Consider the following 16,764-nt stretch of genomic DNA (forward strand, 5'->3'; position numbering starts at 1 on the left):
ATCTTTCCAATGGCAATCTCCTCAGTTTCCAAGTGCTCACTTCTCATCTCTATGTAAATCACTCTTGGATCTGAGTTCTAATCCTACCTCAAACAAGTAAGGGGCAGGGGTGGGGTGGTGTTAGACTAGATGCTTTCTGAGATCCCTTCAAGCTTGGCCAATGATCCTTTGATTCTATGATATGGGTTCAAATCCTCTGCATGACTTTGGGGAAGTCATTTAACCTCTTGGACTTAGTACCCATTACTCCAAAATGAAGAAGTTGAAAGGCTCCTTCTGGTTCTACATCTGTGATCTCTGTAGGGATGAAGGCATCAGAGTAAATGACCTCTAAGGTCTCTTCCTCCTCTACATGAATGATTTTGTGATAGCTTTGTCAATGAGCATTTATTAAATGCCTGCTATTAAGTGCCAGACATCGTGCTGGTTACTGGTGGTACAAAAAAGGCCAAAAGATTTCGCTGATTTCAAGGGGTACACTGTCTAATCTTTGTCAGCTCTGGTTCACCCAACTGGGGAAACAGTGTGTTCATATGCTTCTGTCTCCTGTGGCCAAGCCCCAGGATTGCAGTTGTGGCTGTCTTGGGACAACAGAGGGTGAGTTAAGGGTCACTGAAGTCCACAGAAGGGTCCTAAGAGGTCATGTTGAGAGATCCTAGTGTTGTCTTCCATAGACCTGGATTGAGATTTCAACACTTTTGAAGGAGTCCTGAGCTGTCCTATTGGTTGGCAGGCAGAAATAAAATGGAGGAGAGGGAATTTGAAATCAATCAGAACAGGGCTAATCATTTCCTTGGATAAACTTAGCTAGCTGACTTCATAGGATTTGGAATTGGAAGAGATCCCAGAGAATATCTTGTATCCTACCTTCCCTTTCAACTTTACAGAAAAGGAAACTGAGGTCCAGAGAGGGAAAGTACCTAGTTCAAAGCCACACAACTAACATGTGGCAGAGAAGGGATTTGAATCCAGGCCTTCAGGCTTTGATCCCAGAGCTCTTTGTGAGCACCAATTGCTGCTTCTCTATTACCCTGAACTGTTCGTTTACTAAAAATTTTTAAAAGTTTTATTTCTGCCTTTTGGATATTATAATTATTTCTGGATACATCCAGCTTCCTCTCCCTAACCTCGATAGATCCCTCCACTGAAAAAAAGAAAGAGTTAAGCAAAAATAACCAACATGGTGACTAAATCTGAGGATGCAGGCAACATTCTGCCCCTATAGTACCCCACATGAGTCTTCTTACTGAGAAGGCATGATTTTACCTTGGCTTGGGATCAATGGCTTAGCAAGTGAAGAATCACTGAGTCTGTGGGAGGGGGCTGTAGTAAGGCAGCCCACAGCAGTGGAGACCAAGCTTTATGTGCAAAATGCCCAGCTTAGGGACCTCTGGGTGCTTGCAAAGAGATTTTACATTTTATTATTTATTATCAATTTGGAAGCCAAAGTATTTTAATCTCCCAGTTAATTAGCTACAGTGCCCTGGCATAAGCTCTGCCATTCTCATCCTCTGTGAATTGTTGTTGATTTTGTGTTTTCCTCTGTCCAGGCTGCTGACTCATTTGCATTTCCTAAATTACTTGACTGGATGGAGTGCCCAACTTACTCAGGCTAGGGGTTCAAAAATTGAAAAGGGACGTGGAGAGCTTTAATGTAATGGAAACAAAGGTTTCAGCTGTATGAACATCTTGCAGGGGGTTGGCTGTCCTGCCAGAACTCTCAGGGGTAGGCTAGGGAAGGTGGAGCCAAGAGGCTCTGGGAGCAGAACGCTGCATGCATTGCCAGACTTGGACGTCTTATTGCTTGCTGTTTTTAGTAACTTTTTCTTTGTTCAAGGAAGAGTTTCTTTGGGAAGAGTAGAACAAAAGATGAAGGCTGTTCTCATTCCACTCTTAATTCTCATCCAACTACCATGGAAAAGACCTGACTTTTTATTTAAACAAACATTTTTATCATGTGACCCTTTCAATGAGGCCTTGGGTTATTTTAAATACGTTGGTTGTGGGACATGCTAATGTCACCTGGCCAAAGCCCTCCCAAGACTACCTTGTATCCATTTGGTCAATGTTATGTTGTCTCCCTAATTAAAATGTAAGTTTCTTGAGGGCAGGGACTGGTTCACTTTTGTCTTTGTGTCTCTGAGGTTTAGCACGGTGCCTCATGCATAGGAAGTGCTTGTGGATTGATAAATACCAGAGAAGGGGAACAGGAGAAAGCCCATGAATAAGACCTACATGTCCAAAAGAGGCTTATTAGAGGATATCTTTACAGCTGGCTAAGATGGCGGTGGGGTGCTGTGATCCTCTAGATATGTGTCCAGATTGGGAGTGGGGAGAGCTGCCTCCAAGATGGTTTCTTATCTTTCCCTTTTGTATGGAAAAAGTCCCATCTCTGATGAGACTACTATAGAGATGCTCTGCCCCACCCTCCCCCTTCCTCTAGGATGCTGATTGGTGAAGAGCCAGCTTTTATCCGTTACCTCAGCTTTCAGATCTGTTTTGGGATCTTTCAGTATGATAATTAGTTGAGGGACATGAGAGCATGGGATTAGAATGTTCTCTCATTTACCCAAGGGTAGCCAGCAAGGGGAATGTGGGGAGTCTTATCTATAATCCCAGTTGTGATGGGGCATTTGGGCCCAAACAGACACTATCTAGGAAGTTATGCTTGGGGGTAGAGGGGGAGATCTCAGCTGGCTTCAGGGATGAAAGCAAGAAGCAATCCAAACCGCATAGGTAACCAATTAATATGGGCATGAGTCTTCTCCAGAATTTCTGCCTTTGAATTGCTGGGCTAGTATTAAGAGAGTGGCCTTGGGCTGTTCTTTCTATCCAGGATCAAAGGCCTCTGATGGAAAGTGATTATGTCTTTCCCCTTGGGATTTCTACGTTAAGAATGCTAACTCATATTCTCTTGGGGAAGGGTGAATAAACTTCCAATAAGCAGAAATCCTCCTAAGGAAAGGCCTTCATTATGAATACAGTTATGTCTAATTCTGAGTATCCCTGTATTTTCTGAGTGAAATCAGTTTATTTGCTTTCCCCAGAAGAAGGAAGGCCTTTGCAGTTATTCAGTTCTAAGCAGCACAAATTTGCTTACATACATCAAGAGAAAGGGTCCTGGAAGCTGCAGACCAAATGCTATGAAATGAATCTATTTCCTCATTGGTAAAATGGGGATACTAATAGTACCTACCTCACAAGGGTTATTGTGAGGGTCAAGTAGAACAGCATGTAAAGCATTTTGCAAACCTTAAAGTGCTATATAAATGCCAGCTGTTTATCACCATCATGATTATTATCATTATTGGAATACATTTTAGGTAAGAGTTGGACAAGAAGGCTAAGTGAGAAGAGGTATTGGAGCCAGGTTCTGCCCAGTATCCTCCCATTTTACCTTCATGAGATCACAGATTACAAACTGGAAGCAGCATTAGAGATACAGTTGTCCCTTCCACATTGTGACTTTCCCCATTGAGGTTTTGCTGTATCATGGGTTGGCATAAGAAATTAAATGGGAATTTTTTGGGAGTTTTGAGGAAGCCACAGATGACACACAAAGATGACACACACTAAACAGAAAAAGTTTAGAAACTCAGAAATGCATAAAGTAGATGTATAGTATTGTATAACATCAAAATATTTTATCTTTTAATACCATAATAATTCAGACTTCTTCTCTGGTATGAAGGGAAGGCCAAAAAATTTTAACAGGGATTTTACAAATCATGGGGGCGCCACATCCCTAATGCCCCTGCAATGTGGAAGGGATAATCGTAGTCTACTGTAAACCCAATTTTTTTTTCAACAAATGAAGAAACCAAATCCCAAAGAGGTGATGATTTGCTGAAGGCTGCACACATAGCTTATCATCTCTGAAGTCTGTTTTCTGATTTATCTATTACGTCTTTAATTTTAAAAATTTCTTCTTTTGATGCATCTTTGGAGTTTATTGACTTGTTGATTTATTTTTCCCTTGTACACTTAGCAAGTAGCAGAACTGAGAACTGAATACAAGTTTTCTGACTGCATTGACTTTCTTTCCATTGTATCACATAGCTGAGAAAAACAAATCCATATATCGGCCGTATCTGAAAATGTATGTCTCATTTTGTACCTGTCATTCTCCACTTCTATCAAGAGGTAGGAGACTCACTATCAACGTTCCGGAGTCTCAATTGGTCATTGCATTGATCAGAGTTCTTAAATCTTCCACAAAAATTGTTTTCCTTTACAGTGTTTTATTCATTGTATATGTTGTTCTCCTGTTTCTGCTCTCTTCACTCTGTGGTGGTTCATGTAAGTCTGTCTGGGGTAGATTTTTCAAAATATTGAATAGTGCTTTATTTTTTCCAATTATACGTAAATATTGTTTAAGGATATTGCTATCCCTGATTACCTAGGGCGCCTTGGGCAAACCCTTTCTTCTGACTGGGTCTTACTTTCATTCCTTGGCAATTGAAGAGGGTTGGTCTAGATGGTTACCAAGGTCCCTTCCCATTCGAACTTTTTCCATGTCTACCGTTCTATGACTAGTTTTGCCAAGCAAGCTAAATAAATCTCTCTCCTTCTCTCTACCAGGCCCAACGTGTGTGCTGTGAGGGAGCTCACCATCGTGGGCCACCGGCAGCCTTGTGTCCAGGCCTTCACCCGGATGGTCAAAGTATGGAAGCAGGGCTGCGGCCGACAGATGTGGTGTGTCGGGTATGAGCGGAGGTATGTGCCTTCTCCCAGGGCTGGGTGACCCCTTTAGAAAGGTCTAATGCCATCTGTTGATATGAGATACTACTGGATGTGGGAGTGGGAAGGAGAACGTGTCTCCTAGACTAACGTATCGCTCCTCTTCCTTGTCCTCCTCCCCCAAGGTCAAGCCTGGGGTGGGGTGGGGTGTATCGACCCGCTGTCAGGCTTACTGATCTCAAGGAATTCTGGGACTTTCCTCCTGCCCCCAATGTTCTTTCCTTAGTTGCTGATGCTTGGAATCCCTCCACTTAGGTTGGCATGGGTTGAGCCCTTAGTTTCACAAGAAGAGATGAAACTAAACAGAATACAATAAGCATTTATTAAGCCCCTGTGGTTTGCAGCTCACTGTGCTAGGAGAGGTGCAAAGTTCAGTTATTACTTGGTCCCTACCCTCCAGATTCTAGTCTATTAGAAGGAGTAGGATAACAAGAACAGATAACTAAAATAAACACTATTACATGATAAGTACATCAGATGGAGCAAAATAAAATACTGAGCAGTGATAATAACTGGCATTTGTACAATCCTTTAACGTTTTCAAAGTGCTTTACAAATATGATGTTATTTGATCTTCACAACAACCCTGGGAGGTACGTGCTGTTGTTACCCCCATTTACAGTTTAGGCAGCCAGAGGTGAAGTGACTTGCCCAGGGTCACACATCTAGGAAGTGTCTGAGGCTGGATTTGAACTCAGGACTTCCTGACTCCAGGCCAAGTGCTCTATCCACTCTGCCACCTAGCTCACTTAACCTTCCCAGGACTTGGTTTCCTCCTCTGTGAAATAAGAAGGTTGGATTAAATGATGGCTAAGGCCTTTTTCAGCCCTAGAATGACAATCCTATTGTTATGTGATACCTTTTTCAATTCAATTCAATAAACATTTATTTATTTATTTGTTTGTTTGTTTGTTTGTTTTTTGCTTTTTGGTGAGGCAATTAGGATTAAGTGACTTGCCCAGGGTCACACAGCTAGTAAGTGTCAAGTGTTTGAGGCCAGATTTGAACTCAGGTCCTCTAGACTCCAAGGCTGCAGCTATGTCTACTGTGCCACCTAGCTGTCCCCTCAATAAACATTTATTAAACGCCTACTGTATGCCAGACACTTTGTGAAGTGCTAGAAATACAAAAAGAGGCAAAATATAGTCCCTGCCTTCAAGGAGCTCACAATCTAATGGGGGAGGTGACTGATAAATGCGAAGCAAGCTGTATACAGGACAGATAGGAAATAATTAGCAAAGGGAAGGCTTCCTGGAGAAGGTGGGGTTATAACTGGGACTTAAAGGAAGCCAGGGAGGTCAGGAGCCAGATTGAAGGAGGGAGAGTGTTCCTGGCACGGGGGCAGTCAGAGATGATGCCTGGAGCTGAGAGATGAAGAGTCTAGTTCCTAGAGTGTGCGTTGGGGAGCAAGGTATGAGAAGACCAGAAAGGGAGGAGGAGGAGGGAGCCGGGTTCTGAAGGGCTCTGAACGCCAAGCAGAGCAGTTGGTGTTTGCTCCTGGAGGCGACAGGAGTCGCTGGAGTCTGTTGAGTGGAGGGTGACCTGGTGGGATCTGTGCTTTAGTGGATGGAGGTGGCCTGGAGAGGGGAGAGGCTTGAGGTGAGGGAGATGATTAAAGCCCAGAGGCAGGAATGGGGTGGAATCAGGAAGGGGGTGACTTTGGAAAGAGTCATTTTAATCCTAAAGGTGGGCCTTGGTTTTCGCATCTGTGATCCTATGATCCCCTAGAGGTCCTCTGTAGATCCTACGACCCCCTGGAGGTCCTCTGTAGATCCTACGACCCCCTGGAGGTCCTCTGGAGATCCTACGACCCCCGGAGGTCCTCTGGAGATGCTACGATCCCCTGGAGGTCCTCTGGAGATGCTACGATCCCCTGGAGGTCCTCTGGAGATGCTACGATCCCCTGGAGGTCCTCTGGAGATGCTATGATCCCCTGGAGGTCCTTTGGTTCCCTGGAGAAGAGGGCAGTCCAGTTGCCCTCTACAGGAAGGGTAGGAAGTCAGTGGGAGAAGGGGGAAGGTGGGCATTCCAGGAATGGGGAAAGATGTGAATGAAGCAGTGGAAGCCTAAGAGCGCAGGGCTGTTTTCTAGGCAGGAGAGCGTGTGTCCAGGGTGGCCAGGGTCTTGGATTAACGCTAAGGTGTCGATGCTTGGTGATGTCCCCTTTCATAGGATCATGGACTTAGAGCTGGATGGAACCAGCTAGAGCCCCTCTAGTCCAACCCCCCCCCATTTTACACATGAGGAAACTGAGGCAAGCAGAAATTAAGTGACTTACCCAGGGTCGCACAGCTAGTAAGTGTCTGAGGCTGGATTTGAACTTGGGGCTTCCTGACTCCAGACTGGGTGCTCCATCCACTTGTCACAGGGCTGCCCAGGTAGCAAGTGTAAGAACTGGGATTTGAACTTGGCTTCCACAGACCCCCATATTCAGTGATTATATGCAGTACGTTTCCCCTCTGCCATGCTTTCCTGTGAGCAGAGTTTATAAAGGGACTGAGGAAAGGAACTTGAGGGCACTGGGGGCCTGTGGTGGAGGAGAGAACCTGGAGGAGGTGAGAAAGGGAGAGAGAGAATCATTTAATGTTAGCGCTGGCTGGGGACAGACGGCGGAGGGCCTTGAAGAGCAAACTCAGGAGGTCACCTTTGATCCTGCAGGCTCCTGGGATCTGCTGGACGAATCTGGGCTGGGGGTGATGGGAACTAAGCTGATTCTAAGTGTCTTCATCTCGAAGGAGAAGGTTGAAGCGGGTTCGGCTTTTCAAAGGTTTGTCTGGTTCAAGTCTTCGATGTGTGACCCTGGGCAAGTGACTTGACCTCTCGATGTTTCAGACATTTCTCCGAGACCGTTAGGTTGCAGGACATCAGATGATCTGCATTGCCTGAGGGAGTCTCTTTACTGGGTGTTTGTTATATTAATGAAAATGTGGGACCAGACCAAAAAAATGCCCAAACCCTAAACAAAAGCAAAATGTGTGTTGGTACACCCTACCAGCTGCTTTGAAGTTTAATGCACATATCAGTTCGGTCTCCTACCAGGAGGTCAAGAGAAAGCAGTTTAGTAAAGGGTTTGGTAGAGGGATAGCTGTTGATGCTGACCTGACCTTGGACCCTAGCAGATGTCAGCCTTTGGTATCATAAATAAGTTTTTCTCTATCACTGGTCTCTTCCTTTCCCCCAGACCCTAAAGTAAATCTTGGAAGAACCTCAGAAGGCCTGGGTCCAAATCCTGGACCTGCCATACTTACCCCCTGCGTGACCATGGGCAAGTCACTTGACTTTTCTGAGACTCGGTTCCTTCATCTGTAAAATGAGGGTGTTGGTTCCTTCCAGCTGTACAAGCTCAACGTCTGGTCCAGCCTTCTGTCTGCAGATAAAAGCGTGCCTGACGTGGTCCAGTATAAGTGACCAGCCATCATCGATGTCATTTACTGTAATTAACGCAGCATGTGTTATGGGAAGTCACGGGCTCATTTTCCTGATTTATGTCTCTTGGCGTTAGTTGAGTATATTTCAAATTCCGTGTTAAATCCTGTGTTTACTTTTCATATTCTGTTCATTGTAAGCCGGTACCAAGCTCGGAGACGTCGGCCCTTTTAAAAAAATTTTTTTTTTTCCAAAATGACTCCTCCACACATGTCAGAATGCCAGACCAGAATGTAAAACTGGACTGGGAGCCTGCCCCTAACAGGCTAGGGCAGCTTGGGGGCAGTGCTGAGGGTCAGGGCGACCCCGGTTTGAATCCCATCTCAGACACTGGCTGTGTGAGATGGGCAGTAGTTTCCTCTTCTATGAAATGAGGCTCAACTTCCTCCCGCAAAACATCAAAAAACAAACATGTATTAAGTGTCTTCTCTGTACATACCACTGCACTAGGGGCTAGAGTTACAAATACAATAAAAAATAGTCCCTGCCCTCAGAGAGCTTATATTCCATCACAGTACCTAGCACAGTGCTTGGAACAGTCAATGCTCAATAACTATTGTTGAAGGACTGATCCTACTCGGTCTCAGAATCTCAGAGCTGGGAAATTCCCCAATAACCATCTAGTCCAACCCATAAAGGGGAAAAAAATCCCCACTACAAAATACCTGATGAGTGGGCATTGAAATGGACAAACAATAATAACATAAGTTGAAGGTGACAACTTCCAAATCAATCCAATTCAATAAACATTTATTAAACGCCTACTATGTGCCAGGCACAGTGCTAAGTTTGGGGAATTCAAAAAGAGGCAAAAGACAGTCCCTGCCCTTGAGGGGCTTCCAGTCTTAGGCTGCAGTTTTCTCATCTCTAAAATGGACTAGGGGATATCTGAGATAACCTTCCCTTCTAGCTCCTGTGAACCCTGAAATGTAGGTAGGATGAGCAATTCTCTGCCTACAGATGGGGAAACTGAGGTACAGAGTACTGGAATGACTTGTGTAGGGTAAAACAGCTTATCAGTAGTACAGCTGGGATTTGAACTAGCTAGGACAGGTCTTCTGGCTCCCAGAGCACCCTTGGTTTACAGTACCACACTGTTTCTCAGTTGTGGAGTTTTATTTAGGCTGGGATCTAGGGGTAAAGGGGAGTTGAATGAATGGCCACTCGATGATACAAAGTGTGGTAGGAATTCAGTTTTGCCATTGGCTGGGGAAACTTCAGGTGTGATCCTTTTCTATGACTGATGGCCCTGGATACTGGGCATCCCTTTTTTTTTTTTTTGAGGCAGTCGGGGTTAAAATGACTTGCTCAGGGTCTCATAGCTAGTAAGTGTTTGAGGGTGGATTTGAACTTAGGTCCTCCTGACTCCAGGGCCAGTGCTCTATCTACCACACCATCTAGCTGCCCCTGGGGCATCCCTTTGTAACTTTCTTGGCTTCAGTCTCATCCACAGCACAGAACGGGTGATAGGGAATAAGGTGGCTGCTTTACTTGAAGTGGCTGGGCTGGCAGGTGCCACTGAGCTCAGGTGAGTGTAAGGAAGTGGGCGTTTCTGTCAGCATCCCCAAATACTTTGGCTCACCAAAGAAATGTACCCTTGTTGGAAGATTTTTGGGGGATTCTCCTTTCCCTTTAATCTCCCCTGGGCAAAGACTGAGGAACTTCCCCCCCACCCCAAATAACAGGCTTAGGTTATTGCTGTTTGTCCTTGGCTCTCAAAGAGGGCCAGTGGCCAGGGTAGGTGGCTGTGACCTCAGCTGAGGAACACGGGGCCAGGTGTAAGTATCTCCAGATCCCGCTGGTTTCCAGCGTCAGGAGGCTTCAGACTGAACGAGCCCCAGCGCCCATTTTTTTGGCACAGACACTGCTTGCTGAACAGATGACGCTACAAAACGGGTACTTTAAACCTATTTCTGTTTTGGTCGTAATGGTGCTACCCGTCTAGACATTTTATGTTGGGATTTTATTCCAACGAGAGAAGGCTTTGGGGGTGTAGCTTTTCTCGTAAGCCATGAACAGCAGTTGGGGTCCAGCTGCCAGGAAACTGGGAGCTGGCGTTTGGGGGGTGGGTGGCTAGAGGAAGGCTTCCCGCTGGCTCTGTGTGATCAACCATCGACCGAGGTTGGGGATGGGCAGGCAGCTACAACTTCTAGATGTCAAGGCATCACATGGGCAGTGACGAAGACTGGATTATCAACTCTTATCTGTGTACAGAGCCCCTGACTGAGTGTAGGGTTAGAGACGGGGTGAATATTTAGAAGGTGGGATTCAGTTTTAAGCTCATAGAGTCTGACATCCTGAGCCAGAAGAGAACCTTGAGGCCATTTGGTCTAATCTTCCTATTTTACAAAAGGGGAAACTGAGGTACAGAAGCTGAGTCCTAGGGAGGTCAAGTGAGTTGTCCAAGGTCGTAGGGTCCTAAATCCAGAGTTGGAAGGGACTCCAGGGACCCTGGCTGTGTAGTATGACCCCATTTATTTTAGTTTCCGAGGAAAGTGAGGTGCAGAGAGATGAAGCTGATTCCCTGTTTGTTTTCTCAGCTGCAGAATCCTACTTTTTTTCCTCCTTGGTCAGCCAAAGGGCAGAAGTGATTCCTCTAAAGAGCACATTCTCAGCTTCCTCCACATTACGGCTATTTTTAGCAACATCACAATAGTGATGATGAAAGTATTGAGCATATTAAGGACAAATGTTTCCCCTCAGGTCTGGAGTTTTCTAAGAATTGGAGAGAACCCTTGACAGGGCAGCAGGAGGCCTGAGTTTTTAGTGCTTGGGCCCTCAGGAAAATCTCTTGTCTTTTCTAGATTTGAGTTTCCTTCCCATATAAAATGAGGGCTCTTGAGAAGATGGCTTATAAAAGTTAGTCTTTGTAGCTCCCTGGGGCTCAGCTTTTTAACCCAATTGTCTAGAAAAGCTGCCACAGGAAATCACAGGTTACCAAGCATTTATTAAATGCCTATTGCATGCCATAGACAAAGGTGGATATACAAGATAATTTTTGAAGGGATTGCTAGTAGCTAGGCCATAAGGAAAGGTTTCATGTTGTTATTGTTCAGTCGTGTCTGACTCTTCCTGACCCCATTTGGTGTTTTCTTGGCGAAGATACCACAGTAGTTGACCATTTCCTTCTCCGGCTCATTTTACAGATGAGGAAACTGAGGCAGACAGGGTTAAGTGATTTGTCCAGGGCACCATAGTGTCTGAGGCTGGATTTGAACTCAGGGTGCTCTATGCACTATGGTGCCACCTAGCAGGAATAGTTATCCACATATTGGAGGGAATGTTTTGATACCCTAGGTTAAGAACCTCCGGGGAATGAGTTACAAAGAGGTTTGCCATCAGGAGGTAACCATGAGAACTATTCTTCAGCGACATGAATGACTTAGAAGATAAGAGGCTCCCTGTCTTTGGAGACTTTTCAGCACAGGTCGGAGGGCTTCCATGTGGTAGAGGTAATTTCTGGGTCCAGGGTGGGTTGGATGCTGATCGGAACTCCCTTCCAACTGGGAGATTCAGTCAATCTATCCAGATTTTGTGTCTGCTGGAGGAGGAAGGGGGGGAACTGTCATGGAGTGCGAGGAAGGAATAACAGCCTGAGTAATGCCTGGGTAGCTGGGAAATATTACAAGAGACAGAAACTGGCCTCCAGGGCATTGAGTGGATGGCTCCTTTTAGGGGGATGTGGAGAAAGGCACGGATAGGAGTTGCAGGGGATGAGGTCAAGCTGCACACTGATGATTTCATGCGGCCTTGAAAGTATTAGATAATCAATGCTTTTCTGCAGAGACATTGTCCTTGCGGCGTACACCTCCCATCACTTCTGGGTTGGCAGTCTCATTGAGGCCAACTCTGAATCTCTGTTGGCTGATAATGAGCAAAAGGATCTGGCCAGAAACCAGATATTCCCTACTCAGTGGTAGGAGAGTTTGGCATGATACAAACCCAGATTCTCATGGTGTTGATCCGTGCCTTTCACTGTTGGGTGGCCTTAAGGCTTTGAGATACCACGTGGTCTTGGGGGACCTGAGAATTCTCTGAAATTAAAGCTATCTACAGCTGCCTCGAGTAAGGGCCTGGTGTAGTAGGGAGGGCCCCTAAGTTCAGAGTGAGGCAACCTGGATTTGACTCTTGGCTCTGCCATATAACTGTGGAAAATTTGCTCTGTCTCTAAGAGAGCCTTAGGTCTTCATCTGTAAAATGGGGACATTGTCGAGCAGGGCTTTTTAGCGCAGGGTCTGTGAATTTAAAAAAAAAATATTTTGGTAACTATTTTAACAGAATTGATTTTCTTTGAAATACTCTGGATTTTATTTTGTACATTTAAAAGCATCCTTCTGAGAAGAGGTCCATAGACTTCCCCAGAGGGGTCCATGACACCAAAAAGGTTTTTAGAAATCACATTGGGGGAGAGAACTCAGGAAGTCATGAAGAGAAGTGACCTTCAGGAGAGCTGGCGCTAGGGTTATTACGGGCTGCTTTGTCTCCAAATCTCCCAGTCACTATTAATAATAACAACTGGCATTGATTTTTGAAGTATTGAGAAGTTTTTCCCTCATTATTTCATTTCAGCCTCAAACACCTGTGAGTTGGGTATCACAGGTGTTTTCACCCCCATTTTGCAGATGAGGAGATTGAGGCCTAGGGAAGTTAAGCATCTTTTCCCCTCCTCTCCCCCGATGTGGTTCCATCAGAATAGAGAATTCCTAGGTAAGGAAATCCCCTATACCAATGAAGGTCAGAGTAAGCGCAGTGCACATTCTTCTAGACTGCTCCCATCCTTTCCCTTTGAGGAATCCTTAGCATAGTAGGTTTTTCCTCAGCCAATACTTTCTCAGCTCTTAGGCTGTGCCAGTGATGGTGGGGAGATATACAGATGAAAACTTGTCCATCAGGCCAGGTGAAAGGATGAGCCTTGGCCAGGGATCACTGGGATGGAAGGCAGTGTAGGGGTGAGACTCATAAGATCAGATGTTCTAGGACATCAGTCAGTCAACCAACACTAAGCAGCAGAAGAGAGAACTCCCGGCTGACAGAGAGAAGGGACTTCCAAGGGCATTGCAGGAATGGGAAGACTCGTGCTCCAAGGCTCTTGGAGGAAGAAAATTACAGGGTCCGATCAGGGGATATGGAGTCATCGGTTTGGCTGGAGCACTGGGCAGCATAAGCATTACATTATTTCCACCTCTACAACCCCTTCTCCTCCGCCTTTTTTCTCTACTCACTCAACTACCAACCCTAATTCCAGACCTTGTCATCAAACCTGGAATTCCCAGTAGACTTCCAATTGCTCTCCTGCCTGCAGCCTCTCTCCTTCATGATGTGGATCAAATAATCTTCCTAAGCCATAGGTCCAACCACATCCCTTCCATGCTCAAAAATATCCTGTTTCCTCCAGGGCAAAATGCAAGTGCCTCAGTTTCCCTTAAAAATTAAAAAATCAATAGCTTTTGTTTTTTCTATCACCCGTGCATTTCCCAATAGATCCCTCTCTCTCCCTGAGTCGGAGAGCTGCTCTTTGTAACAAAAACTAATCAACAGTCAACCAACCAAGAAGTGATTAAGCTCCAGCATTAGGCCAAGATCTAGGCATACCAAGACTAAAACGAAACCTAATGAAGAAGAGTGGGGGATGGGGTGAAATGAAGGCATTGAGCAAAACTAATCAATGAATCAGCCGGGTCTAATTGCAATGTTCCATGCCCCAAAGTTCCCCACTTCTGGAGCTGAGTTTGGTCATTATCATTATACAGTGTTCAGTTTTGATTTCAGGCTTTCTATTAAGGCTGAATGCTCTCTGGCTCTGGGCTACCTTTTCAACCAAATCGCTCCATTTCATCCACTCCCCTTTCTGGCCAAGGCAGACGATTTCCTGAAGTGGCCCTTTCATCTCCAGCCTCAGTGTATTTGTACGGACATTTTTTCCCGGCTCTGCCTCCAAGCCTTCCTCTTCCTTCAAGGCTCCTGGGTCCAGGTGCTGCCCCCCCTTGAGAATCTCTCTGACTGTGTGCCTTTCCGCCTTGGGTTATCTCATGTACGTATGCTGCATCCTTACTGTAGAAAGTAAGCTTCTTGAGAGCAGTACCTGATTTGTCTCTGTGGTTGTATCCCCAGCACATGCCCAGGTATCCCACAACACGGTGGGGTGGGGGAGTGTTTCAGTGTTTGGTGAATTAAGATGAAAGAGGTTAGAGCCACACTCATGTTGTCCTTGAATGCCACTTTAATAACATCTTATGTTTCTCTTACAAGGAACAAAATCTGGGGCCAAACAGCTTCTCCAGATGCTCAAATCCTCAGGTCTTCTAGTCCCCATTTGGTGGTCAATGGAAACATATATGTAGCACCTACTATGTGCCAGGCACTGTGCTAAGTACTTTTAGAAACATCATCTCATTTGAACCTCACAAACAACGTTGGTAGGCAGGCTCTGTTACTGAGGAAACTGAGGCAAACATAGGTTAAGTGACTTGACCATGTCACGTAGCCAGTAGCGTCTGAGGCCAAATTTGAATTCGGATCTCCCTGACTTCAGGCCCAGCACTTTATCCACTATGCCACTAGCTTCCTCATTAGAGCATTGCTGTTCAGATGTTTCGGTCATGTCTGACTCTTCATGACCCCATTTGGGGTTTTCTTGGCAGAGATACTGAGGGGTTTGCCATTTCCTTCTCTAGCTCATTTGACAGATGAGGAAACTGAGGCAAACCGGGTGAAGTGACTTGCCCAGGGTCACACAGTCTGAGTGTGGATTTGAACTTGGGTCTACGTGACTCTAGGCCCAGCACTCTATCCACTGCACCACCAAAGGGCTTAATTATTGATTGTTGACTGACTTACAGACTGAGCTGGGGCACTGGGCTCAGGTAGTGGACTGAGCAGCTCAGCGTCTGGCTTAGCCCAGTACTGGTCTGAAGTTGGCAGAGACCCTGGGCTGGACTGGAGGAAGTCATGGCATCTGGGTTTCCTCCCCAGCCTCCAGGTGCAATGGCCTGTCTGTGAGCAGAGGCCGGCAGTACCAAAGCAGGAGGAGCCCAGGGGACTGGCTGTGCCGTGGATGCTGAGCCAGCCCCTGAGAGCCCTGGCTCTAGGAAATCCGGCATGTCCCCATGCCTGCTGTGACTGCTTAGTCAGGGCATTCTCTTTGGGTCACTCACTGATCCTCGGCAAACCCATCATTTCACACTTCAATCGCTATTTTATGGACTGTCCACATATTCTGAACCTGATTTTTTCCTGGCCCCAAGCTGCTCTATTTACTCACACATTCCCACCCCAATCCACCCTTTTCAGCAGATATTTATCACCGGATTGACTGGAGGGAGAGGAAGAGTCTCTGGGGGAGGAGTATCAGTTATTCAAGTAGGTGGTTCACATGTGGTGCCATTTGATGCAGCTGGGACCATCATTTCCTCCCTGGCAGAACCTCTGAGGGCTTGGCATGAGCAGGGGAAGAGGGGTTAATGGTAGTTAAATACCTTTCTGTCTTCTTTTAGTCAATAGGACCATTCACAGAGCTTCTGCTGGGCTCACCGAGCCTTCAGGGCAGTACCCTGCTGGAAGATATTCTTCACTGGAAGAAATATCTATCTGTCTGTCTGTCTCTCCACCTATCCATCCTTCCATCTGTTTATCTATCTGCCTATCTATCATGAGTGTATATGATGACCCTCTTTGCTTTGATTAATTTTAAGAAAAAGGATGTATTCAGTAAGTTATGGCTTTAATGTTCTAAGTCATAGTAATGGGGGGTGAGTTAGGGGAAATGGGGCTAAATAAGCATCCAATGAAAAAGATCTAAGCATCTTAATGGACTGCAAGACCAATGGAACTCGTTCTGAATGAATGACAGACGATAAGCTCCCTGAGGCCAGGGACATAGTGAGAAAAGAATATTGGTCTTCACCTCCTGGCTTCCTTCAATTCTCAACAAAAAGCATGCCTTCTACAGGAAGCCTTTCCCAATCCCCCTTAATGCTAGTGCCTTGTTTCTGTTGGTTATTTTCATTTTATCTTGGCTGTACTTTGTATGTAGTTGTCTGCATATTGTCTGCCCCATTGGACTGTGAGCCCCTTGAGGGCAGGGACTGTCATTTGCCTTTCTTTGTATCCCCAGTACTTAATAAAGCACCTGACACACAGTAGGTGCTTAATACATGCTTGCTGACTTGTTTAATCTGGAGTCGGAGGGTGTGGGTTCAAATACTGCCCCTGGTGTTTGCTCCCTTTGTGATGCTGGGCAGGTCATTTCCCTTCCTGGGGTCTCCATTTCTTCATCTGTAACAGGAGGGGGGAGGGGTTGAACTTGGTGGCTTCTCCAGTCCCTTCCATCTCTAAACCTATGGTCCTATGACCTTAGGACAGTTTCTCTTTTGTCTTTGGGTCTAGCACCCCACACAGTGCCTGATGTGTGGTCAGTGGTTAATAAATGCTTGTTGATTTGCTTGAATGGGGAGGCGTTGCTCCCAAAAGAGCTAATGTTCTTTTCCTTGGTGTTACTTCACTGTCCTTCTATTATGTGGGAAGATTTTCAGAGCTGGAGTCAGAGGAACTGGGTTCAAATCCTGGCTCTGCCACTTACTACCATCTTGGGGAGGTCAC

At 45.8% G+C, this 16,764-nt stretch overlaps 1 protein-coding gene across 3 annotated transcripts in view; it reads left to right on the forward strand.

The window, feature by feature from the left end:
- The window catches only part of LOC114029550 (multiple epidermal growth factor-like domains protein 6), a 381,178-nt gene that overhangs the window by 21,191 nt on the left and 343,223 nt on the right, over positions 1-16,764 (forward strand). For all 3 annotated transcript variants that reach the window (XM_027844042.1, XM_027844044.1, XM_027844043.1), the window contains exon 2: positions 4,582-4,716. In XM_027844042.1, coding sequence (XP_027699843.1) covers positions 4,582-4,716 — 135 coding nt within the window. The remainder of the gene's footprint in view (positions 1-4,581; positions 4,717-16,764) is intronic.

Source organism: Vombatus ursinus, unplaced genomic scaffold (genome assembly GCF_900497805.2).
Source record: "Vombatus ursinus unplaced genomic scaffold, bare-nosed wombat genome assembly UNPS02014932.1, whole genome shotgun sequence".
In the NCBI taxonomy this organism is placed as follows: Eukaryota; Metazoa; Chordata; class Mammalia; order Diprotodontia; family Vombatidae; genus Vombatus; species Vombatus ursinus.